The sequence below is a fragment of the Mesocricetus auratus genome, unplaced genomic scaffold, assembly GCF_017639785.1.
Source record: "Mesocricetus auratus isolate SY011 unplaced genomic scaffold, BCM_Maur_2.0 Super-Scaffold_100009, whole genome shotgun sequence".
Classification (NCBI taxonomy): domain Eukaryota; kingdom Metazoa; phylum Chordata; class Mammalia; order Rodentia; family Cricetidae; genus Mesocricetus; species Mesocricetus auratus.
This window is the reverse complement of record NW_024429193.1, coordinates 73083486-73110307: the sequence shown is the minus strand read 5'-3', so window position 1 is coordinate 73110307 and position 26822 is coordinate 73083486. Positions and strand designations below refer to the sequence as shown.

The 26822-nt window shown below is 39.6% G+C and overlaps 1 protein-coding gene across 2 annotated transcripts in view; it reads right to left on the bottom strand.

Annotated features, from left to right (window-relative positions):
* Positions 1-26822, bottom strand: part of Gucy1a1 (guanylate cyclase 1 soluble subunit alpha 1) — a 54410-nt gene that overhangs the window by 24952 nt on the left and 2636 nt on the right. For both annotated transcript variants that reach the window (XM_040752602.1, XM_040752603.1), the window contains exon 2: positions 4140-4490. In XM_040752602.1, coding sequence (XP_040608536.1) covers positions 4140-4394 — 255 coding nt within the window. In that variant the 5' untranslated portion in view covers positions 4395-4490. The remainder of the gene's footprint in view (positions 1-4139; positions 4491-26822) is intronic.

The window sequence follows — 26822 nt, the reverse complement described above, 5'->3', positions numbered from 1 at the left end:
CTGTGACAGCAAAGAGGCCAAGAGATAACAGATGAGTGATAGTTCAGAAAGGAATAGGTCAGCTTACTTCTCAGTAGTCTTTCACATCAGGGAAAAAGAAAGGCCCAATGCAACTCTCAAGAGTAGTAAAGGAACATTCCAAGTAGATGCCTGGGAAACTCATTTTCTCAAGAGCCCCACTCTGCGGTTACTCTACATCATAAGCTATCAACACCAGTGTGATACGAATCCAAGAAACCATGGTCTTCTGAGAATTCTCCCTTCCAAAGAAGATATTCATGGGAAGAACGGATCATGGGGGAAATGGGGTGCTGCCTCTCATCTGTGTTTTTCTTCCAGTATTGCTACTCATGTTTTCTCTTATCATCTGTCTTACCTAGTGGAGTCGAAGTCATGAAAGGGCAAGAAAAGTCCGTTTTGCTCATCTCTATAGGCTCCCGTTAGAAACCATTGATGGATTATGAGGATAGAAAGAAAGTCTAACCAGTCCTGTCAGTGGGGAATTTGTCCTTTTTCCTGTGTGGTACTATGGTAGACATCTTTCTCTTGCTTTCCAGTTACACTCTTTTGCCATTTTAAAAGCTCCTTCTTCGTGTTTCTAGTCCTTACTGTGGTCTCCAGAAGGACCTCTGTTGGGTCCTCTGCCTAACATGCATGGCATAGTAATTTGGGGAGGAGTAAAGATGATGCGTTTTTCCAGGACCACTGGGGAGAGTAGAACAGATGCTTTGTCAGGCTTCCCACTTGAATCAGACTTGTTTTCCTTAAAAAGGAAGTTCTGAATTCTTAAGGAAGCCTGAGTGGATCGTTGTGATGACCTTCTGCAGGACTTTAACTTTGTCTGGTAATAGTTGTACTTGTTGGCTTCTAGAAGAAGCCACCTAGAAGACCAGACAAGACCAGAGCCTGACAAGACCACCAGCTATCGCTCAGGAGAGGTTGCTATGGTGATCAACAAAATGGTCTTGGTCCCATAGTTATAGCAATGGAATAAAATAAAACAGTTATAAATAAGTCTATTGTTACAGTATAGATGTCGCTAATACTCCCTAGCTACAGAAACTGGGAGAGGGATAGGGCATCCTCCCCTCCCTAAGATTCCAGTCATTTTTTTTTCATTTTTAAAATGTGTTTATTTATTTGATAGCATATGCGTGAGTGCGTATACATATATGTGTGAGAGCCGTGATATGCAAGAGGCTTTCAGAGGACAACCCAAAGAAACCAACTTTCTCTCTCCACCCTGTGAGTCCTAGGGATCAAGCTCAGATACTCAGGCCTGGTAGCAGGCACCTTTACCAGCTCAATCATCCTCATAGAGCTATCTTTTCTTAATAAAAGAACCGTGTTGTGTGGAAAGACGCTGGGATAAGCACAAGGTCTCGTGCATGCTAAGCAAATATTCTAACAGAACATCTTCATGAACAGATGTGTCAGATGCCTGGGTATTGTCTCCTTCATCACTGTCTCTTGTTATTACAGAATGAATGGGATGGCCTAGAAGTAAAGGGATTGCAGGGATGCTATCACAGATCCATCATTTATGCTCCTAGATGGCATTTCCCTTTGGATATTGCTGAAGTTAACACGTAAAGGAAGGGCTGGAAAGAAGGCCTTGTTATATATCCAGTCATTTTTTCCTGCTGTCCTGAAAATGTGCTTGATCCTGTGGGATGCATGAGTCTACAAGAGGTAGAAGACTAATTAAAGAAGACACTATTTCAGCTTTGTGAAGTCATCATTCACCGTGTGTTTAGACTTTTGGATGATGCTGGCTTTTTACTACCTATAGGTCTTGTAAGTATTCTTAATAAGCTTATCAGTTCACGAAGCTGTACTTAAATGGAATACTCACATTCATTCACTGTCACTGTGCCCTATCGGGGGTAATTAGAGCTGAGTTTACATCTCCTTTGAAAAAATCAGGCAACATTCTTTGTTGTTATGAAAATATGTAAGTTCAAATAAAATGCATGGTTTTTTCTAGGCAAAGTGTTTCTGGCAAGGGCAGGTGCATGGGGTCTTTCTTCAAGCTATATTTCTCTTCATTTTTCAATATAGACCCTAAGGTGATAAATGTGTATGTGTGTGTGGAGAGGTGTTTGCACACAAGTTCTACCTGTGTATACAAGTGGACTCCAATGATCAAACATGAGTATTGCTCCTCGAGTAGCTCTGAGCGTTGAGCTCAGGCTCTCATGCATGCACACAGAACACTTTGCTCACTGAGCTGTCTCTCTGAAGTCTCTTCAGTTTTTAATGCTTTCCTAAACCAATAATGTTTTAATTCATAAGGTTAAATTATAATGCTATGAATTATTAATAAGATGCAGAATTCTCCATCACCACTCATATCTTTCACTTTGAACAAATGACCTAACTTTGTGTACCTTAGTTGTTGCTTCCCAAGTAGAAATGGTAATTTTTTTGTTAAGTGATCATGGAAGCCCCTGTAAATTCAACCATTTAATTTTTTTTGAAATGAGAGTTCCTATTAATAAATTGCTAAGGCTAATTTGTTTTCATTCTTACCCCCCATGAAAACATAATTGGAGAGTTAATCTGATTATCTAAAATAAGAACAACTATGCCAAATTGAATTTTGAGTATCTTTCATAGGGTTATTAAAGTGACTGAAACTAAAATGCAAGCATTAAATGTGCCAAATCTAATATATATATATATACACATATATAACTCATTAAAAGCAGATGTCTCTAAAAAGACCAAGCAGATATTTGGACAATTGATAAAGTAGAATAGACTAATGAATACCCTTTTTCAGACATATTCAACACTGGGGCATTTGCTGCCATGGGGCAAATAATCTTAACTGTGGAAGAATGCCAATAGATAGTGTCAAAGGGATTCCTCCCCATAAGAATCCCTTTCGTTTGCAGCAGTCTTCCTGTTTCTTCCAGACCGAGAAAAGGCTCATTTGCCTGGCTACTCCTCCAAGAGAAGAGGATAGAAAAAAGGAAGTACATGGCACAGAAAAGATCTCAGAGATTCTCAGAATTCAAGGTATTTCCAATATCAAAGTTAGTTGTCCGAGATTGGCAATCTGTTTGCTTCTTCAGTACACAGACAGCAAAACAAAGCAACATAAAGAACCAAGAGAATGTGACATCAGACAGAAGTAAATCTCAAGTCATCAACCCTAGGGAAATGACAACGAAGTTAGAACAATAATCTTGAAGAAGTTTAATAACTTGTAAGAGAATGTTGACAGTCAAAACCAAGAAACTTATCTGTCAGCAAAATGAGGAATAAGCAGAAATAACTGAAGAAAAATATTGAGCTTCATCCATTTGCCACTTTATACTTCACTCTGTCCTTGGATAAAAGCTCCCACACTACAGTGCAAGCCACTTCTACAGGAAGGGCTATGTCTCCCAGTTTCAACAAAGCTGGGCATCTAATGACTGCGATTGGGAAAAATAATTAAATGTTTGCATTGCAAAAGTCAGGAAGGTGCAACATGCAGTAAACAAGACCTTTAAAATGAATGACTTCAACTGTCTGCTAAGTCTGCTTTATCTTTCTGTGGAGCTTCACCTCTGGTCTCCTGTTCCTCAGGCACCACCACCACCTCCATGCCACCCCAGACCTGTGCTCTTAAAGCAGCATTGCTCTCCCTGGATCATGCCAGCTCATTCACTGTGCAGTGGCACTCAGAGATAGGTGTGATACGGCTCCGTTTTACAGATAAAGGAAGCTGAGATCGAGGCGATGAAGCAGTTTGTCAGAGTCTAATGATTTTTTTAAAGGAATGCATGTTGATTCTCATGAGAGGCCTGCCCCTTGCTGAATGGGATAGGAGTGGATGTGGGTGGGGGATAGACAGGATGTAGGGGGAGGGGGTGGGAAGAGCAGAGGGAGGGAAAACTGTGATTGGTATGCAAAATAAATGAAAAAACATAATTAAAGACAGAAAGGAATTTAAGGTATGAGACTGTTGAAGATGACCCACAATTTGGAATATGGGTATTTAAAATGACACTTCCCATCTGTTTCAAGGAAATTCTGTTTATCATGCCCTTAAAAGTGAAAAACCCATTTCTAAATAATTTCATTTGAAAACCTTTCCTTTTCCGATTCTCAAATGCCATTATCAGTGTTAAAGGGAGAGCACTCACCTCTGGGAAGATGAGCTTGCAAATGCTTTCTGCCAGAGTGTGTAGGTAGACTCTGTTGCGACTTGTCTTTCTCTGGGGAAGGTTCCCTTGTGCATTCTTCTCAGGAGTGTCCTGGCAGATGGGCAGGGTGGCCTGGCAGCCCTCAGAACCTCCTGCCACCTCCTCTGCTGGCTCTTTAGGAACCTGACCAGGGGCCAGTAAGGAGAAAGGGCACTCCCCGGTGATCTTGAGATCCTTGAACTTCCTGCAGAACATGGTGTTCCCTGGGTTCTGCTGGGGTTTCCTGCTGACCAGTTGGTGTTGATATGGACTGATGAAGATCTATCTGTTCCTCTTACTGACTCAAGGACACTGGTGCATAAAAAGAAAGAGTGTACAATCATGGGAGGAGAAATTGCCAACAGAGTATTAATCGAAGATAAGCACGTTAGGAAAGAACTTTAACATGTGCACAGTTGCCTACAGTATATTTAAAATCTTTAAAACAAAATCTCATTTTCTCTAAATGTCCTTAGCTCAAACTAGATTTCCACCTTTACAATCCATTTGATGCTGTTTGATTTCACAAGGATGAAACACCATGGTCTTTGCTTCATTAATGCAAAGTATATTTCATTGTGTCTAAACATCAGAATAGCACATGCTAATGTTTCCCCTAAATACTTCACTATATGTATTATTCCACATACATGGAGAAACTATCTGGGTGAGGTAAAACTGAAACTTGGGTTAGTTAGCTGGTGTTGGGTCAAAACTTCTGGAATCTGACCCCAAAAAATTATTTCTTACACTGGAAAAAAGGTTTTCTTTGTTGTGACAATTATCATAACAAAGTTTAGGCATGGTGACATTAAATACTCCTCTGCAAAATGTATCCTTTAGCAGAGCACCTGGGACCTTTAACATAAGAATGGGTCCTATGGACTGAGCAGCAGTGCTCAGGACAAGGACCCAGGGAGGATGGACTTGTAATTAGCATGAGGATTGGTTCTATTGACTGAGAATGAATGCTCGGGATCTGGGGGGATTCATTGAGGACTGGCTTTCAGAATAGAAAAGATCACCAGGTATTAATCCAACTATCCCCAGCCTTTTGGGAGGAAGACAGTGTCAATTTCTTCCTTTGAACAATTCAGGATTTTCTACTATTATCTGTAATAGACCTCACATCCTTCTACAGACTTTGGATTAAAAAAAAAAGGAAAGTGATCACTAAAAGAAGTTTGTCACTATAAATGGTAAAAAAAAAACTGTAAAATATCATCATAAAAGGCTTTTACCCCATAAGTTACTAAGTTCAAAGAATACATCACGTTATTTGCAGGGATCTCTGGCTACAGCTGTACAGGTGACTCTTAGGTAAACCAAGGAAGCTGCCATTCAGCATGTTTTCCTATGTTTCTTTGTTGATGACATCATTTCAAGTCCTCACACAAGCCAACAAATAACAAGTGAGTTATTTGTCACTGGAGGGTCTATGAACATTTAAAGGTGCCTCGACCTCCAGCACCTTCCAGATACAGGGATTGCTGCCCCAAATGACCAGGAACTCAAGGTCATTTTCCTTTACTTGAATTGCTAGGTCCATTTCACTTGGAAATCTGTCTCTCAAATTAGCAGGTTTTCTATTACTACAAACTCACTCTCATGGGCCGAGTTCATAAACTAAGGTTAGCTCATTTTGGCAAAAGGTTCTACAGATTTACATTAAAAAATCAGTCAGGCTCTAAATGCCTTTGCTTGTTATCTGGGGCATCTGGTGTACAACCTTTTGTCTCCATATAAGGAATAGCTACATGGATTCAGAAGGACCTAAGCATGAAAGACTTTCACCAGCTTAAAAACCAACAACAACAACAAAAAATCTCTCAGGTCTCAGTCTTTATTTCATTACAACATAAGGCAACCATTATTATCTATTGTCTTCCTTTGCATTATTAGCTTCCATTCTTGTTTACGACTGAAATGTATGATCAGAAAGTCCTTTCTACAAAGGGCTAGAGATCCTTTCAGCTTTGCAGAATATGTAGCGTCAGTTCTACTTTTGCACCACGAAGAGAGACGTAGACAAATGGGCATGAATGTATTCCAATGAAGCATTCGCAGGTCAAGCTGGGAATCTGGGAATCAAGGAATACGGCCCACAGGCTGTGGCTTGCTGACTCCTGGCTCTAAAATGCTCAGGAAATCAATGGCGCCATTTGAATCCAAATGTAAGGATAGTGTTGCCTTCTCATCTTCTCTAACCACTTCTCTCTTTAAATGACGTGGATCCCACGTGGGTATGAGTGTTTGCAAGGATAATCCAGGCAGCACACTTGCTGGGCAAGCATGCTGCCCTTGAGCTACATCCCAGCACAGGCATCAGCGTGGGTGGTAGATGTGTGTAGTTCTAGGGAAGAACATGCTCTGGATGAGCACTCTCCTCCTTAGCTACCTTGCGGTCTTGGATCTAGTTCAGTGTAACTTGAAAATATGTAGATTAGAAAATAATTTAGTCTGGTGGTGGTGGACCACACCTTTAATCCCAGCATTTAGAAGGCAGAGATAGATGGATCTCTGTGAGTTCAGGGCCGGCCTGGTCTACAGAATGAGTTCCAGGACAGGCTCCAAAGCTACACAGAAAAACCCTGTCTCAACCCCTGCCCCAAGAAAAAAACAGCAAAAAAGAAGATGATTTAAAATACACATTTGTTTCTAGAATAATAATGATGATAGTCTCCTATATTATTATTCAAGTAAACTATCCGTAACTGCAACGCCACATTTTCAGTTCTCTCTAAGAGTGAACATAAAAACAAGAAAAGGGTACTCAAAAGTGAAAGGAAAGCAATAATAAATGCATTATGGGCTTAATCTGCCAGAAATAAAGTGCTGCTTCTTACAATAAGTTATCTAATACATATTAGTATTTTAGCTTTGGCCTTGGAAGCTTGGCAGAATAGTTTATGATAAATCCTTCTATTATGCTTAATCTTTCTTCCACACTGGATTTGAACCCTGGTCCCCATACCCAACGCTACCCCTCCTACTCAGCCTGCCTACAAATTATATGTAACCTCTCAACTACCCTTGGAATTCTCCCCTCTCTTGAATTGCACAATGCTCCCATTTCCAGAAAATGTGCTTGGCAGGGTTTTTTTTTATTAACTTAAAAACAGCAATGAGAAATAAGTTGCACTTATTGAAGGTTGGCTCAGTGTTTAGTCTCATTAAATCACACATGTATAAACAAAGTAATTAGCATTCTTCATCTGTGACTGATGAAATTACACCAGGAAACAGATGTACAAGGATCAGTACTCTTGAAACCTCTGTGTGCCTTGGGTTTGCCAGGAACACAGGAGACATTCTTCCACTAAGCTGGAGATTATTTTTATATATAATGTCAGCACCCACTTCAGAAACAGTGTGGTCACTTGATGAGGTCAGTATAGAGCTGGCTGGGAAGAGGGCAGATATGCTAAGGGAAGCGCAAATTAAAAAAATAGGTTTAGTGACAAGGGCTTGGCAAACACCGAAATGGCATTCTCTCAGACTTGGAGAGTTTCTTAAAAGCTGATGATTAGACAGCTTCCACACACACACACACCCAAAAAAATTACTAAATGTCTCTTCTATTTCTTAGTGATGATAATGATCCCTCCCTGGGCTTATGTTAATGTCTGGGGTATTTCATTGTTCAGGTAAGGGCCACTCTTCATGGTAAACTCTAACGTTTGGTTAACCATGAAAACTTTGTTTCCTGCAATCAACAGTATCAAGGAGACCTGAGGAGAAAGCTTCTTGGTCACGCCTAACAACAAGTGCCTCTTTTGTAGTAGTAATTGAAAAGCAAATTTCAGACTTAGGAGTGGCTCTGAGGAAAGTGCCGCTGAGGAACTCAGCCTCCACCTGAAGAGCAAGCATCAGCCATGTCCAATGTTGACGACCACCGATAAGGCCCAGATGTGACTGTGTCTCCAGCAGAATACCCGTTTTAACATTGGACCACAAAGTTAAGGGCTTTAAGACAAGCCAAACAAGAGGGCATCAAAAATCAAATTTCAATAACAAGATACAGTTTGCACAATTCAGTATAAGCTATAACCTTTTCTTAAGTAAAAGGAAGGACAACAGGGAATAATCAGGAAAGACTAAAAGTGTTTCAACTTTCAAAACTAGACAAACACCAAGGGTTTGCCTTAGGCAGTGAGCCAGTCTTCACTCTGCAGTAGGGAATGCTTGGAGAACTTCCTCTGTGAACAAAGCAAGACAAGTAGAAAAATTGGGGAGCACGTCCAAGTTTCCCCAGTACCGTTATTTTTTTAAGGTTACACACCTTAGACTTCTGAGCTGAATTCCTCTCAGAGCAACCACTGTCTCTCTCTACACATTTCCTGAAAGGTCAGGGCTGTGGCTGAGTTCACTTTTGCTCACCACATGTATTTCCCAGGCTACAACTTTCTGGCTTTGTTGCTGTTGTTGATTGATTTATTTATTTTTGTTTTTACATACCAATCAAAGTGTCCCAGCCTTCCCCTTTTCCCGGTTTCTGCCACCTTCCCCATTCACCCACCCCAGCCAATCCGCTCTTCTCTTCAGATACGGGAAGGTGTCCCATGGATGTCCAGCAGACATGGTATATCAAGCTGCAGTGTGACTAGGCACTTCTTCTTCTATTAAGGAGGCATGAGGCAATTTGGTAGAAAGAAAGGGTCCCAAAAGCAGGCAACAGTCAGAGACATCGCTTGCTCTGTTATAACCTGAAGGGACCAGACCCTGACCCAGCCCCCTGCTTTAGCAGCCATGACAGGCTGCAGAAAAGACCCAGCAGGATGTACTAAGCTTCCTGACCTAACTCATCCTCCCAGTCACTAGGAGGTCAGATACCCTTCACACGACAAGGAGCCAATCAGAAGTTAGCTGGTGGGCTCTGGACATACTTTATGGTTCTTTACAATAAAAGTGGCCTAACAGTGACAATGCAGAGCATAGCAACCGCCCTGGGAGGGCCTATAGACCATAACAACCAGTTGACCAGTCGGTTGCCCAAGCCTAGAAGTACACCAATCCTGAGATTGTTACATACCCATAGTCTCTCTCCTTCCACACCCCCAATAAATTTCCCACCTCACGGCCCCTTCGGATCCTTCTCACACAGGGACAGGAACCAAGTTAAGACAGTTAACTCATTAAACAATAAAAGACTCTTTGTTTTTGCACTGGAATGGGTCTCTTGGTGATTTTGGGGCTCAGAATTTGGGCACAGCATTACCCAGCCACTGATGGAAACAGATGCAGAGACCCACAGTCTAACATTAGGTTGAGCTTGAGGAGTCCTGCTGGAAGAGGGGGAAGGACTGTAGGACCCAGTGGTGTCAAGGGCATCTCAAGGAAACCCACAGAACCAACTAATCTGGCCTCATAGGAGCTCACAGAGACTGAACTAAGAACCAGGTAGCCTGCATGAGATTAACCTAGGCCTTCTGCATATACATTATAGTCGTGTAACTTCATTTCATGTGAAACTCCTTTTAGGGTTTTGTTTGCAAGGTGTGACTGAAACTTGCTTGTAAAGTTGGTCAATGATGTTTGCAAGGAAAACCTCAGGACTCTCTTGCCTTTTAAAATATTTGAGTTCCTCATCTATTTGTTTTTTCCTTTACATAATTTTGACCTATACCATCTTCAAAATCATTAGATTTCCTTCTACTTCATTTATTATGTTCCACAAATATGGCCATCTTGCTGTGCAGTCTAGAAGACACAGGGACCCAGTGATAGCCAAAGGCATTCTTTGTTCTCACAGAGCATATGCTTTGTAAATACCGACATCTGGGGCATCAGTTCTGAGGGACAATGCTCAGCACTATCAGAATGTAAATCAGAACCCTGCTTCACCAATGAGGAGCTGAAAGCTCAGCCATGTGAAAATACTTTCAGAAAAAATAGCATGATTGAATATTAAAATGCTATGTTTAAGGGCCTGAAGTCATTAACTCCAGGCTGACTCAAGTAGGGTGTCTAGAAAGGAGAGCAAGGGGAGAAGATGAAAGTTTAAGTGAATATAGGTCACCATTTAGCAGGCTTCTGTGATGAGGTAAACAAACAAAAACTCCACAGGATGGGCATCAGCTGGACAGAAACTCCAAAGTGGGAATAACTGACTGCATTTCTCAAAGACGGGTGGAGATGCATGATGGGAACTGGGTGAGAGTTGCACAGATATCAGGGCTGAGATGGGCTGAAGGCAGACTCCGAGGACGAAAGCATTGATCTATTCCACAAGTGTTGGATGGAGAAAATCCACAGGCCTTGGCCACAAGACACACTCTCAGGACTGTACTGCAACCATAGCCATAGAAGGTTCTCTCTGCAGGCCACAGGGTGCAATCAATATAGGAAATAATATGTCTTCATTGACCTTGGTTATTTGATTGTCATGGCATTCAGAATTGGGTTTCTGGTGATATATTACTCCTTCTATTACGTTTTACTAGCATTGGGGCACTTCAGTTTATCTGAGAAATATATATATATACATATATATATATATATTTATACATAAGATAATAATCCTGCTACTTGTGAGACAGGAGGTGCATGAATCAATGCTAGGCTGGGTCATACACTGCAACCTTAACATAAAAGGAAATAAACAAAAATGCATTTGTAATACTATGAAAATCCACTTTGCTTCTGACTAATGTTCAAATAGACATTACACAGCTCTTCAATGTGAGCTGGTAGGGGAGTTTCCATGTGGAGTGGCTCTCACAGGAGGTCACCCCTACTTTTCTTTCTCTTAACTCAAACTGACTATATCCCCCATCTCAAAATTACCCTGCACATAATTTTTCTTGTTTCCCCCCATAGTTTTCATACTCACAAAACCATTTATTTTAATTTCTTCCCATCAAGCTATTTTCACCTCATTTCCTTGAAATCAAAATCTATTGTTCCTATGGGGTAGTTTGGAGTAGAATTCAGCACTTGTCTTTAACCAAGCTTAACAATTGTCTTTTAGAATTGTTATGGCATTTATTAGGGCTCATAAGTAATGTAAGGCTTCCCCCAAAGTATTTTCTTTCCAGAAAACTTTTATTTGTAGTGTGCAGTCTTGTGGTATTCAAGCGAGTTCTGCCAGATGTGAAGGATCATGCTATCTCAGAAAAGTTTCTTCCATGGTTTATCAAGTTCCATTCCTAGTGGAGGAATGCTGGCAGCTGATGGTGGCTGTAGGAGGGAGTCGGTTTTCTTCAGGGATGTTTCCCCTGGGACACTATTCATGCACCAGTAGCTGGCCCCACATCCATGCACATGAAGTGGACTCACTGGGATAAAGCAAGAGGATGTGAAGTTAAGAATAACAGTAACGGTGGGGATAAAAGAGAGATTTGAGAACAGGGGCAAAAAACAGTGGCTTCAATCAAAATCTTACACATGCATGAAATTCTCAAACGACAGGAAGTCTCTGCTCTCAACAATGTGTGATTGACGTTTGCAAGTTACATACAAATCAGATTTATTTATGGGCACAAATTCTGAGACCACTTTTGTTTATGATTTACATAATAAAATTTGATGGAGCTTTCAAAATGAAAACCAAACCTTGTTTATCAAACAATTGAACTGACTGGTATATTAGATGAAGTCAAGGTTATTAATTGGTATATTGGATTTTGATATTTACACTTCATGTAATACTGATATATTTAGCTCTTTGATGATCACACGTCTGTCATCATAAAACATCAACATTTTCTCTTTTTTTAAATTGTATTCAAGTAGAAAGACTTGGTAATAGACCCTTTATGTGCTTGGCTCACACACACACACACATACACATGCACACACACACTTTCCCCATCTGTGGTGATGATGTTTTATATGTGGAGGGGACAAGGGAATAAGTGTATCAGTTTCAAGAACACTGACAATCAGCCTAAGAGGGACTTCATGATTTGTTAATTTTGATTAAGATATAAGTAGGTCACCTTAGTCATGCACCGAGATTTCAAAATTAATGTCTCAGTTCAGGGCTTAGGACATAGCAACAGATGTTCCTCTGCCTGCACAAATTCTTGGGCCTTAGACAAGATCTAAGGGAACTCTGGTATGTATCAAGTGCTTATTGTCCTGAAATTATCAGAAGCAATATCTGTTTGAAGATTAATGAATACCAAGAGAATAATTGCCTTTCCTCTTGACAGGAAGCTAGTGGTGACAGTAAGAGATCAGAATTGATCCAGAAGATGATGAAAACAGAATAAATGGGTACTGATTTATTTAGAAAGAAGATCCTAAATGAAGAGACAACAGGGACATTCATGGTTCTTTAACGTAGCCCTGGGTACCTTTTGAAAAACTCCTTGACCAAAAAATAAGAATCAAAGTGACCTAGCCATGGCAAATTCATATCTTAACGCATTATTAGAAATAGAAACTTTTCAAACATGATTGAGATTCAATTAATCAAGAGGTAGGCTTGGCCTTAGAGAGAACACCAAAGAGAGACTGGAAAGAACAAGCAAAAGCATGTCAATCCTACAGGTTGTAGAGGCAGCAGTGAAGGTGCTTTCTTGAGTCTTGAAGGCCTGGAGAGAATGATCTCCCCGAGACTGCCTGGTGGCTCAGGCACTGACCAGGTGGTCCTGTGAACAGCTAGATCCTCTTGAACTTTCAAGTTAATAGCTCAGTTCTTTCTGATTCTTAAGACAGAAAATTATCTTTGGTTACCAATACTGGGACAGTGGAACACATCTCTCAAAGGTTCATGCTAGGACCAGGCTAGCAACAAACACAGAAAATTCTCGCACAAATCCAATTCATTTTGAATATTTATGTAATGATTAGTTCTGAAGAAATCATGACCAAAAATGAATTTGGCTTCTTACCATGTATTTAAGGTATATATTTAGATACTAGTGAGGAATGTGTGGGGAAGGGCTGAGTCTTTTCCCACTACATTCAAAACCACAATCTTATGTTTTACATGTTTTCTACTTTCTCATTGATTCAAAACAGGCCTCTAAAAGAAATCTGTAGGTTCACAGTGAACCTCAATTTTTGCTTTTCTTTCGGTATTGTTTACATAAAGTCATTTAAAATGCATGCGTTGGGTAGCAGAAGTTTGAGCTGGATTAGGTGTTAGAGGTCATCTGCTGTGGTCTCTTGTACTTAACAGATGACAGATGTCCCAGTACTCGGCAGGGACAAAGGTGATGAAGAGTTCAATTTGTCCATAAGCTCAAATTCACATAGTTCACCCTGACCATCTTTTTCAACCTTAATGTAGAAACACTTCTGTAGACTTCCTACCCTAGCTGGTTAAGTGCTCACCCACAAGCCTAGAAACAGTCTTGGTCTCCACTTAGTTCTTTTGGGTTCTATAATGGCAAGCCTTTGGCAGTAAGTCCTTCATCTCAGTTGAATCCAAGAGCCTACAAATTACATTGCCCTTTAGAAACAGGATTGGACACAAGTTGTTATAAATTCATTTACAATTCATTAATAATTCAGAGGTTGTGATAAAACAATTTCCTTTTATATTCTTGAGACTAACGTGAATGATGCACACTCACACTAACTTCCTTAAAGGGCTATGACGAAGGCGGGGTGGGAGAAGAAACAGCAGACAATGTACATAAGAAACATCACTTCCAGGCAGCAAGCAATTGATGCGTAAAAGAAAAATCTAAGAGCAAGCAAAATTTGATCTTCAGTGTGAAGCTAAGCAGGCTTAGACACAAAGACTTTGGCGAAAGACCACAGAAGAACTGCCCAGTGACTGCAGGGATGAAGGAAGCTGTGGAAAAGAGACAGGAAAGGATGGCTGTTGGAGATAGTGTGAAATTAAACTGGACATGAGGTGGCAGCTCAGGAGATCTGAGGACCACAGTGACTCTGGGGTTATGTCTGAAGAGATAACATGGGCATTAGCAGGAAGGAGCAAAAGAAGGAACTCAGGAAATCCAAAAGGTTGTTGAAATGTATTTTTGTTTATGTGGTTTTTGATTGCTACCATAATATTTAGGGAGAAGTGTATTTGAATACAGGAGACTTTCTTTCAAGAGCAATGTACTAGAGACTTTAATCCATAGCCCTCCCCCTAAAGGAAGCTAGTGAACATAGAACCTTAATTCAAGGTTAAAATGTGACATACAGAGTTACAAAAGTGGCTAAATTTAGACTCTGGGACTTATTGTGTTTAAGAATTGAAGAAAGCTGTTATGATTAAGACATAGAAGTAGCAATAAGCAAAGTATGATGGGAGTGGACACAAAAAGGGAGGCATGTTCAAAAAGAGACAGAGTTTAAGGGCATCGCTGGAATCTCATTGGAAAGAGATTCATGAGACTGAAACAAGAAAACTGAGTGTTCACAGTAGGGTGGATTGAAAGGAGATAAGGAGTTACGGCGAGCATGCTAACACTATGATCAAGGACAGTACGTTATAGCACTTAATTGGCAAACAGCAAGTTTGAGGATAGGAAGTGTCTTTTATTTGTGTATAATCATCATAAATAAAAACAATTAGTATACCATACAAACTAACCTTCAAAAATATCTGTAATGTCATTAATTCTTGCCAGGTGGAAGAAAATCACAAGATAGCCTCAATTCGAACTCTAACAATGAGAACAAGGAGTATTTCCCCACAACTATCAGGAACAAAGGAAAATGACTGCTCTCACCACTCTTAACCAACAATACTAGTAGGCCAGGGCCATTGCATTAAGAGAAGAAACAAAACCAAGAAAGAATGTCTGTATTTTATGTGCACTTAGAATTGTGCATGGAGAAATTCTTAAATGATCCATGGAGCAAACATGGAACCAAGAACAAAATGTAGAGAAAGTTCAGGTCACAAGACTGATACAGAGAAGTCCACTGTAAATTTAACAGTAAGAATGAACATTAGGAAATGGTTACTTTCAAACATTATTTATCAAGTCAACACATACAAATCTTTATATTAAATCTGACCACGGACTAGAAAAGTTATTACCCCAATACTGACAAATGCTGATGAAAAGTATTAAGGAAAGTATCAAGAACTAGAAAGACATATTAGTTTTAATAAAAAAAATTGTTAAGATTTCAATTTCCCTTGGCCAGGCGGTGGTGGTGCATGCCTTTAATCCCAACACTCGGGAGGCAGAGGCAGGCAGATCTCTGTGAGTTTGAGACCAACCTGGTCTACAAGAGCTAGTTCCAGGACAGCCTCCAAAGTCACAGAGAAACTCTGCCTCAACCCCCTTCCCCCAAAAAAGAAATCAACTTTCCTTAAACTGCTGTTTAGATTGCTTGTAATTCTCATCAAAAATCCCAGGCAGCTTTTCAGAAGACACTGCCGAAATGATACTAACAATGAATGGAAGACACAGAATAGCTGAATGACGATTAGGATGAAAACCAAACCATTGGTAATTATATGTGATAGAAAACTCCAATGGCTGTTGGGTGTTTGTGTTCTCACAGCTGACCTGCACACTCCATTCTTTTCTCTAAATATGCTGTCGGTATTTTCATTAACTTAAAAACTTACACTGAGGCTGGAGCACTCTAGAGGGTTAGCAGTCTGCCATAGTTGTGGATGCCTGCAGTTACAGCTATTCATAGAATGGAGGTCAGGGATCACTGGGCCCTGGAGTTTGAGGGCACCCTGGGGCTTATACAGCGAGAGTCCGTTTCAGGAATAGAAGAAAATGAAAACAGAAGAAAAGTGAAAAAAAGAGAGAAATGAGGAGGGAAGAGAAAAGAGAAAAGGAGACGTGGGGACAGAAAGGAATGTGTTTGGTTTGGGTTGAAAGGGATGATATAAAGATCAAATGTAACAAGCAAATATACAGACAAGCTTTCCCCCAAAAATTATAACTACTGTATCAACGAAAACTTCCAGATAACGGGATAAGCAAAGTTTTCTTTATAAAGAACATGGAAACAGCTAGAAATACACACGGGTAAAAGCATCTTTACTAATACTTTATACCAACAAAAATTAATTGTAATAGACCATGAACTTAAATGTTAAAATCATGAAACTACTTGAAGAAAATGTAGAAGGAATTCTTTGTGACCATGCACAGGGAAGAGGCACTCAAGAAGGAAAACTGGGAGAGGGCAAACTGGACCTCATCAAAACTAAATAAAAACACTATTGTTTGAAATAGCGAAGGTTTTCACAACGTAGAATAACTGAAATATGCATATGTTACTGATGGCCAAATGGTACCATAACACTAGTTTGACATTTCCATAAAATTTCAAGTATTCCCTATGACATGTTGTATCTTTTCAAATTTTACACATTTGTTCAAGAGAAGTATAAATATATATTCAAATATAGATTAGTATATAAATATGCATACCAGCTTTACTTGTAGTTTTTGGATGAGCCATCTCTCCATCCCTCCAGTTTCACTTGTAAGAACCAAAAGTTGAAAGCGCATTTAATGTCCATCACTGCATAAATTCATCAATAAAATATTGTGCAGCCATACATGAGTGGTAATATCAGTCAGATGGTGCACACATGACCAAATAGACTGATTTCAAAATCATTATTGTGAATGAATGGGACCATGCACATGAAAGGACAAACTGTAAAGTTGTTTTTATTTAAAACATGGAAAGTCAAACGTTAGTTCTACTTGTCTTCCCTATGTTTTTACATTCTTTAATTTCTTAATACTCTAATGAATGCTTATTAATGTCCATGAACTAATGTGTGTGAACATTTTGTAATCCCAGACTTCTCTTGTACTTACAGGAGGCAACAACACTTTATTGTTTGGGGGAATACTAAGATCATTTTAACATGTTTAAACTTATGTTTTTTTATTTAAAATATTATCTTCATGTATAATATTTATTTGGATTTAAAGGTAATCTACTTATGTATTTCTTATAATGAAGGTAGTATGTTTGAGTTATAAAAATGAGATTGAAAATGCCCTCAACCCACAGCTCAAGTACCTCGGTCTGCCATGACTGATGGCTTCATAGCACCTAAAATTCCTCATAAGACAGCGATGGCATAATTAATGCAGCTCTTTGGTACTGGGCAATGTACTCTGCTGCCATTTAAAATGTCTGTAACTTTGAGTACATCTTTAGTTTCTAATGGACCAGCATGCTACATAGTGATGTGTGACTTCATGCAAGTGAGATGATTCAGAGGACATGACAGATTTTAGGATGTTGATGTCTTTATAGACCACACTACACAATAGCCTTTAGAAAAATAATAATATCTTAATTTGGGTGTCATACCAGAAATAGCTGCAATGTATGATACTACATACTAAAATATTCTTTTCAAATATGTATCCATGCTTTATTTTTCATATATTGGTGAGAATCTTCATTTGTTCAATGACAAATAAATACACTTTTTATTTCAAATAGTCATCATGATGGTGGATTATCTTTACCAAATTTATAGTGTTTGTTTAGAAATTGTATGCTCTAAGTTTATATGTCACCAATCTTGTGGGTGACACTAGCAAGTGACTTAAGTGCTACAGTAACTCGGTGTCTGTGACTGTATTCACACATGATGACTCTCTCCATTTTAAACCTGGCATTCCCTCAGTGCTCTAGACTCCATCATGCCATCCTTTCTTCAGGAACTTTCTTTGATAACATCTCTACCTATTCTTCCCTTGGAATCTACCATCACTTCATTCACTTATGCATTCTTTCATTATTGTCCACTTGTTCATTCATTCATTCATACCCTTAAAGCAAAGATTGCATGTGAAGACCATTGCCAAACAGGCACATTTCAAGGTGACCTGAATGTGTCACGAGAAGGTGTGATGGTGACCTCAGAAACTTGCGCCAGAACCTGTGCATCACATTGGTGATCTCTTTCCAAAAACACATGTAAGCAGGGCTTTGTGAAACAAATAGGAAATAGTGGAATAGAGAAATCAAGAAAGGACTTTCCAGGAAAAAAACACAAGTAGAAAGAAAGAAGAATGTGATAACAACCCTCATCTGAGGCAGCTGACTGATTGCCCTGAAGTAAGGGGACAAACCAGGCAAAGCTGTAGTGACCACGGTGTGGCTAGTATGTTACCAGCATGAACTTTTAAACAGATGGGCTTGAACCCCCTTTTAAAATGGTTCTAAGTGCTTGGCATGCAATAAAAATCGTTGAGATTTGTGTTCATGGAACCAAGTGTCATCTATCAAGGAAGGTTAATGCAATTATAGACACATAAGAATTAACTGTGTAAACCTAGACTGGAAACCAACAGCTGGTAATCTCCGCTGTGAAATGAATCACTGTTGGTGAAACAAGAGAAGCAGCTAAGCTGGTTTATGCCCGTTTGATTTGGATAATCAAAGCTCCAAACCACTGGTGAGGAAAAATGTCCTAACCATCCCTAGTAATGACGACAACTGATAGGCAACACCAGGGTGAAGCTCCTTCCTTCTGACCATCTTCCTACTGTGTGTGCCTCATGTTGGCGCTCAGTACACCCCATTGGGCCCGGCTTTCTAATCTATGGCCCCTATACTGGGTCCTTGTTTCTTCCCTTCCCCCCCCTTAATTTTCCACTAACTTTAACAGTCTTTGTCCATATGCCATGCTCTTGATTGAAGGCAGTCAGCAATCTAACAAAAGGCACTTTTGATCTTAGGCAAGCAAGGATAAATGCTTTCTTGCAGAAGCCTAGAGGAACAATGGAAGAGACCACACCAACCCAAAGGAACTCAGGGCTTAGGGCAGGACTAGGGGGACAGAAACTTGAGTGGAGGTTAACCTGGGAGTACCTCCCATATATGTGTGGCCTTGCTCTTGGCTATGTCTACAAGTGGGCTGAAGGTGGCAAGAGGTTTAAGTCGAAATGGACTCATGCCTATAGGGGAGGAGGGAAGGAGGAAAGAAGATGCAAGGGGCTTCGGTTAGGATGATTTGCTTCTCACAAAAGTGACAAATCCACCACTCCCTTCCGAACACTGCAGAATGTTTAGCATAAAGCAACACAGTTACAGCATAAAAATTATTCTGAAGCAGGTAACCAGAAAAAGACTGAGAAGTAGATGTGGGGCCACACTCAGATACTACTGGGGGTACAAGTGGAAGAGTAGTGCCACCTCTAATTACTGATGGCAAAACTTTTAAAGCGTTTGAAGACATGGAATTTTACTCTGATTTTCACCCAAATTCCTCCTGCCCTATATGAATCACAATTACAAACATATGCAGCCACTAGAGTAGAGTCAACTGGAGTGGACCATCCTAGCTCTTAGGAAGCCAAGATATGGGCATGGAGAATATAAGCCAGTATAGGTTGCATAGTGAATTAGAGGTTAGCCTGGGAAACTTAGTGGTGCAGTGTCTCAAATGAGAATAGAAGAACAACATAGTGTAGGAAGATTCACATCTTGACATGCCTGTTGTCAATCACTTGATTGTGCCTACACAAACCTCCTTCCATGTCACACATGCGACCTTCCCAATAACCCACACATGCCAATACTTTCATGAAGCTTCATGACAACAAATGCACAGCCTAATTGGTTACCTCTGCGAATGAAATATTGCAATTATTTGTTCAGTGCTTTATTAACAAAATACTACCATCCCCTTGGTAGTTGCAGACACATTCCAAGAGATTTCTCAGATCCTAGAAACCACATATAGTATCACACCAAATTTATAAATCCTGTATTATTTTCACTATGTATATACATATATATCTATGATAACCTTCAGTTTCTAAATTAAACACAGCAAGAGTTAGGAAACAATATAATACATTGTCATAAAATTTAGAGAGACTTAGGGGTTATTTATTTCTGGAATCATCTATTTAATATTTTCAGAACACTATTAACTGCTGGTAAATGAAAGCGCAGAAATCAAAACCATATATAAGAAGACTATTGTAACCACATTTCATTTAAGCGCGTATGAGAAAGCATATCTGAAGTTTCAGTGTGATAACTGATAACTGAAATTATGCAGCTAAAAATGTGTTTGTGTGTGTGTGTGTGTTTAGACTAGGAAATAAATATCCTTAACAAAAACATGCAGAATTCAAGTGATGGTGTTGTTAGTATCATGAAGACACAAAACATTATCCAAGGCTTGAATGCCTGCATCCGCACCACTGTTTCATAATGTAGTCCCAGTGTGAGGGGATTTTGACTTGAAGATCTTTGGAATGCCTCATGAACAAAAGTCTATGACCATTTCTTACAATACTGTAAGTGGACTAAAGCACAATTGAAGGATACCAGACAATTGCACAGTTAAATCCCCAAATACATTTTTAACTCTGAATGACTAGAATTGATTTATGAATGTCTAGTTAAAATTGATGTGTATACCTTACACCCATCCCCCAACTTTAAAAAGCATAACACAGGCCCACATTACCTAATGAAGCAAAGACTCTATCTAACTAACACACCCTGGTCTTATGATCTAATGATCTAATCCCTTCTTACTTAGAATGCCTTGCATAAACGTACTGAGATAATCTCATTGCTCCAAGCCAGACCACTTCATGGCACACACCTTACCGTGTGTTTACCGTGTGTTCAGCAGCTCTCCTGGGTGTCTGTGAACAGAATGGGTATTTAGACTATTATTCTCCCCCCCCCCAAATAAATCCTAATGGGGAAAAGACAATTCCAACTACAACTGTAGTATAGTGTAAGAATGTAGAGGGAAAGAGCAGGGTGTAGTGCAACTGGGTATCAAGACTCAATTCAGAACTGGAAGAACAGGAGAGCTGAGTCAGCAGTTTAGAGACGAAGTTAGTGTGGTTCTCCCAATACAGGACCAAGAAGACAAGGAAACAACAGGGCAAACAAAGTAAGCACTATGCTCTCCCCTAAGGAAGAGGCCACACCGGGCAGTAGTGCCCAACTTAGCTATTCTAAAGTTCGAGGCGTGAGCCGGGGTTAGGCCAGGCAAGAACTGTGACTTGCAAGATGCCCATGCTATGCCCCCTACCCAATACTTTAACCATTGCCTACTCTCTGGTGGGCCTCTTGCCTTGTCATCTGTTTGGCACACCCTCCCCACTACTCTAAAATAAAACCCCTGTGGGTCCTGTGGAACCCGATACGCTGCCCTTGTCCGGGACAGTTCTTGGAACTCATTCCTCAGTTTTTCCACTGCAAAACTGTCTCCCTTCTCAGTTCTTTAGAAGTTATTAAAACTGCCAGCTGCATATCAAGCTGCTCGTTAGGGCTGACATGTATAATTTGGAGACTATTTCTTGCTTTTGCTAGCTGCCACGTACAGACTTTAAATTCCTTCCAATCAAGGACTGTGGCATCAACTTGGTTGTGCCTTCTCAGTGACAAGTATAATCTGTAATAAACTTTATTGAGATAAGAACAGAAGAGTGGCTGGTCCTCCAAGAAGGGCACCGTAAATTACAAAGCATGAAATGAAACCGGAGTTTTAAAAATGTACAATAACAAAAATGTCTCTTGATTCTTGTTACTGATGGCTAGATAAAGCAGCAATGATGGCATTTTTATTGGATGTGGGAAAAGTGTTCTGACTTGAAGGAGACAAAGAAGGTCAAATGGCACTACATCCTCAGACAGTCTGTGTGACTCTATAGTCAGGGTCACTGCTGATCCTCCCCCCCATCAGTCATATTGAGACAAAAAGTAGAATAAGAAATATACGGTCCAGGTTATACAATACTATAAATCCTTCTAAATGGGTTCAGCACTAGAGTACCAAATGATTTGTGGGTAAGATCACAGAATTATCACAATAATTTTTTTTTTGTTTTTTGAGACAGTGTTTCTCTGTGGCTTTGGAGGCTGTCCTGGAACTCTCTCTTGTAGACCAGGCTGGCCTTGAACTCACAGAGATCCGCCTGCCTCTGCCTCCTTAGAGCTGGGATTAAAAGTGTGCACGACCACTGCCCAGCTGATCCAATACTTTTTAAAAATGCAATGATAGTGAGTTTTGGTAGTGCAGCTGCGGTCACAACACTTCAAAGTCTGAGGCAGGGGATCATGAATTCTTGGTCACCAGATAACATCTGAATATAGAAAAGCAGAAGGAAGGGAGTGAGAGAGGGAAGAAGGAAAAGGAGAGAGGGGAGAAGAAAAGCAGAAGGAAACAATACGAAGGAATGTTTGAGCAGAGAACAAGAAATCCAGCCAGTGCTTCAATTTTCAAATAGAGAGTGCATTCCACTGACTCCAACCCAAAACATCTTGACACTAATGCCAGGCATGAATCCAAAGGTTCTTTAAAGCATACTATTTAAGTATTGAAAGTGTGATGTGTTGTTCACAGGTCATTATAAGTGAGCTCAATGTGACTGCTTTTGGCTTTTCATAAAGTTACTTATTACTAGTCCTGCAGAAAGTGGAAACAGATTCCAGTGTCTGTCCCAGTAAACTCTTGTATCATACAAAGAATATAAACTCCAAGGAAAGAAAGGCATAAGCCTTAAAAACTTGCAAGTCAGCCTTGTAATAGGATCAATTCAATGATAAGCCTGAAACAAAAAGAAGGATTCTCGGGCCATGTTAAGGGTCCTTCCAACTCATCATTCTAAAGTTACTTGGATAAACCACACACTGATAAAATCTGTTAATGTCTCTATGGTGAGAAATGTTTTTACTCTGTATAATCAAGTTGGAATCCAAAAAGATTCTGACCTTCAAGAAGAATAAGATGAAAATAAAGGTCAAGTATAACTGCAGTAAGTTTATTTTTGTAATTCTTAAACCAGATGTGCTAGCACCATCTCTAATATAAGCCCTGGGTATTCAGAAGCAGGAAGATTGCAAGTTCACGAACAACTTGGAATACATAGTGAGTTCAAATCGTGTGGCCAAATACAAAACTGGGGGAAATTAATGCATTTGTAGAGGAATGTAAAAAAGAGATGTGGGATTAAACACTGTAGTAAAAATATAAGATAAAAAATAGAGAAGGAACAAAGGAAATAAAAGAAGGAAGAAAGAAAAGAGAAATGGAGAGAGAGATATACTATCAGTACAGAATCCAGTGGAGATGAACCAGTACATCTGACAGCATTATGACATTCTTCACATATACATATGCTCAGCTGTGATGATAACCCTTTGTGAAAAACCAGCTGATTAAAAAGAGACTATTCTCAATAAAGAGTGTCCCCTCCCCTACCAATATGAAAGAATAAAACCACTGATTATCTCAGAAATTATAAGAGCTAATATTTGTAAAAATTAACTCAAAAGGTAAAAGTAAATAAATAGGGAAAACAAGATATTGTGTCATTTGATGCAAAAAAAGGGTATTTATGTTCAAAACTGGTCTACCAAAGAAAGACCAACTCAAAGTAGCCTTACTAAAATTTGTCAAAAGTGATCTCGATCCTTCTAACTGAAGTTAGCCAATAAAGTCACCTGCTAAGAATAAAGATTGGGAGTGCTCTGAATAGACTGAGAAAAGTGATAAAAGTCTAGAACATTGGTGACAAATAATTGGTACAGAATAAATCAAAAAGAAAAAAATAACTTCACTGCTCTGTCAAGATAAAAAAACAAAACAAAACAGCAATGATATCCATTAACTATCCATTGATCTAAAAGTAGAGCAGGATAGTTGGTCATCAGGCAAAAGAAAGCAGCTGAGTTACTCATCTGGTTGAATCCACCTCAAGGAAAGTTTTAAGACAGACATTCCAAGGAAGCTGACAGAGTCTGTTGTGTATTTGGGAAAATATTTGGAAGTTGAGGAGAGTTGAAACTGGAATTTAAAACAGGTTGATAAAAACAGGAAACTCTTAGAAAAGGAGAAAAAAGGGGAGAGAAACTTATCAAGTAGTTATAAAGTTAGTAAAGTATTTGGAAAGACAGGACAAATTACTCAAAAAAGACTAAGGGCTCCAAGATTTTTAGGTGAGACTTAAAGTGACGGGAACCACAGGGTATTATGTACTTGCTGGTCCTCTAGAGAATAGAGTAGGTTAAGGTCAATCCTAAAAATAGACCAGTCCCGTTACTAGATGTTGCAGGAAGCCCCGACCACAGAGGAAGACTGGAATGTGGTACTTAAAGCCTCTGTTGGTCTGGATTGTTAGGAAGAGGAAAAGTTCAGAAGCCAGTTCATGCCCACAATGGTGGTGGATAACAAGCATGACTGCAGAAAGTGCAACTGGTGACAGAAATGCCACATCAGGTGGTTCTGAAAAGGCTGCAAAGCCTACATAAGAGCACAGAGGGACATCAGCAAGGCCATGCACAGGAGTTCTCCCAAAACAAGCGCTGTGCTTTGCATGGTGTTCATGATTAATATGGCCTATGGCATCAGACACAAAATACCTCAACTCAGTACCAGCAAGGTGCAGCCCACTTGACACCTACTGTGCGGCCTGCAAGGTTTTGTGAATCCAGTGGCAGAGAACTGGGATTGGCCAGAGATGCAAACACTGAAACAGACACCTTCGGTGTCATGTGGCAGCATAGAAAGGGATACAAAGCAAGGGTGGCCGAGGGGTTAATGTGAGAGTTTACCTGGCTTCCTGTCAGCCACCATCTCCAGTTGACTTCTTGCTAATCCTTACTGTGTGAGAGTACTTGGTATGTGGGTTAGATCTGGCTTTCATTGTATATTTTTTAAAAAAGGCTTGTTTTAATCAAAGATTAATACTAGCTGGAAAGCATGACTGCCCAGCATGGAAACTTAGAGACTCTGCAGTTTTAATAAGCATGAGTCTCTCACTGTATGATGAAGGCACACTTGGCCCCAAGTTCTTTTTACCCAGCCACAAACAATCGCATTTGTTTTCTGTAAGTGCTCTGCCTAGAGGAAGTGGATGGATGCCTACTCTCCTATATGTGAAATAGGTAAAGTATTCCCAAGGTATTCTGGCGAAAGATAAGGGAATAAGAGAGCCCGTGGATGGCCCAGTGGGTAAAGGTTCCTGACACAACAACTGAGGTCCTGGGTTTAACCCTGGATGCACATAGTAGGAGATAAGCAGGCACTTGAAAGCTATCTTCTGAGCTCCATGTGTATGTCATGATGTGTGTGTGTCCCTACACATGCACACACACATATGCACATACATATACCCACAAAATAAGCAAGTGAAATTAGAAATTGTAAAGACAGTGAGTAATCAGGTACAACACAGGATGGATAAGAAAGTAGCCATCCTTCCAATAAGTCAACTGGTTCAAAGACACCGAATCACCAAAAGCACTCAAGATTGTGGATAGCTCTCGTGCCAGGAAAGGATGGTGACAGCTAAGGAAACTGCTGTCCAGACGATAGACCTATATGACCTGGAAAGGACAATCATCTTCATTGCAGGTGTTTTAGAAAGAGAGACAATTCTTTCCACAAATTTCCAGAGATGCAATAAATAGCATGCTTAAGGAAAGTGTCTTGGATAAATAGTTCTAATCAAGTAACATAAAAATAGCTCCATAAAAAGTTGAATGTCCTCTCAAAGCAAAGGAAAACAAACAACTTCCTTGTGAATCTGACATCAAAGTAATTCTAACACACCATCACTTCCTACAATTTTTCCCCATCAATTACATATTTCAGCTTGTTTGTACAAATATTACTTTCCATTTCCTCTCATTTAGGGAGACTCACTCTTAAAGCTAGTCTCGTGGTTATTTCTTAAATTCACAAGAGATTTGGGGAAGAAATTGTGCTATCTTTAAACAACATCAGTATTTTCTCCCCTCCTCCCTCACACTCACTCTTACAACTGTTAGAGAACTCATGTTTCTTTCACTGCTCCTGATACAGCCCAACCAATGGGTTTAGTTGTTCAGCAAAAGAGGTTTCTTAAGTCTAAAGGTATCTATGACAAATTATTGAAATTTTAATACTCTAAGTATTCTACTGATACATTACTCATAACAGCATAATTTTAGTGTCATTACTTAAGCCTGTAGTGAAGTCTAAATTAAAACAACTTTCTAGAATGTCTTGAAACAAGATTATCTAATAAGCCATAGTTATGAGACACCAGCACTAAATATTATGAATTCTTTCCTACTGCTAGATATAAATCATAACTTCACATTTCCTTCCTTATTCTCAAACAGCAGAAGATAATCATGTATTATACCTGGACGTGTATAATGGGTTCTGTCTAGGACTGTTTACATGCCATGTCTCATGGGATACCATACCAAGCAAAATTACTTAATATTTAAGTTCGATTTCAATGAGAGAAAAGTATTCTATTTATTTTCATAAACTGAAAAGATCTAATAGTGCAAGTAGAAACAAAATCCAGCCATCTGTGCATCACAGACTTCTATTAAGCAAACTCCATAGAACTCATCTTGGACTTGAGTCTGTTTCATAGGAACTTTTCTTCTTTTGTACACTTATCTTATTTAGTACACAAAGTAGGGGATTTGCTTGTGACATTGTCATGTATGTAGATTATTACACTCTATGTTGCTCTGATTCGCTCCCCAGCCTTCCCCAACTTGCTTGTCTTATTTTCCCCTAGGCGGTTTCCCCGTGTGTTTCACATTTTATATACACAGTTGCCCTTCTTTGTGCCGTCCCTCCTCTCTTTGGCTCACTTCTTCCAGTCTCCTAGATATCATATATATATGTATATATATATATATATATATACATACATATATATTCCTAGATTTTATATATGAGAGAAAATGTCTTTTGTTTGTTTTATTTCTCTATGAATGATGTCCAGTGCCTCCCATTTC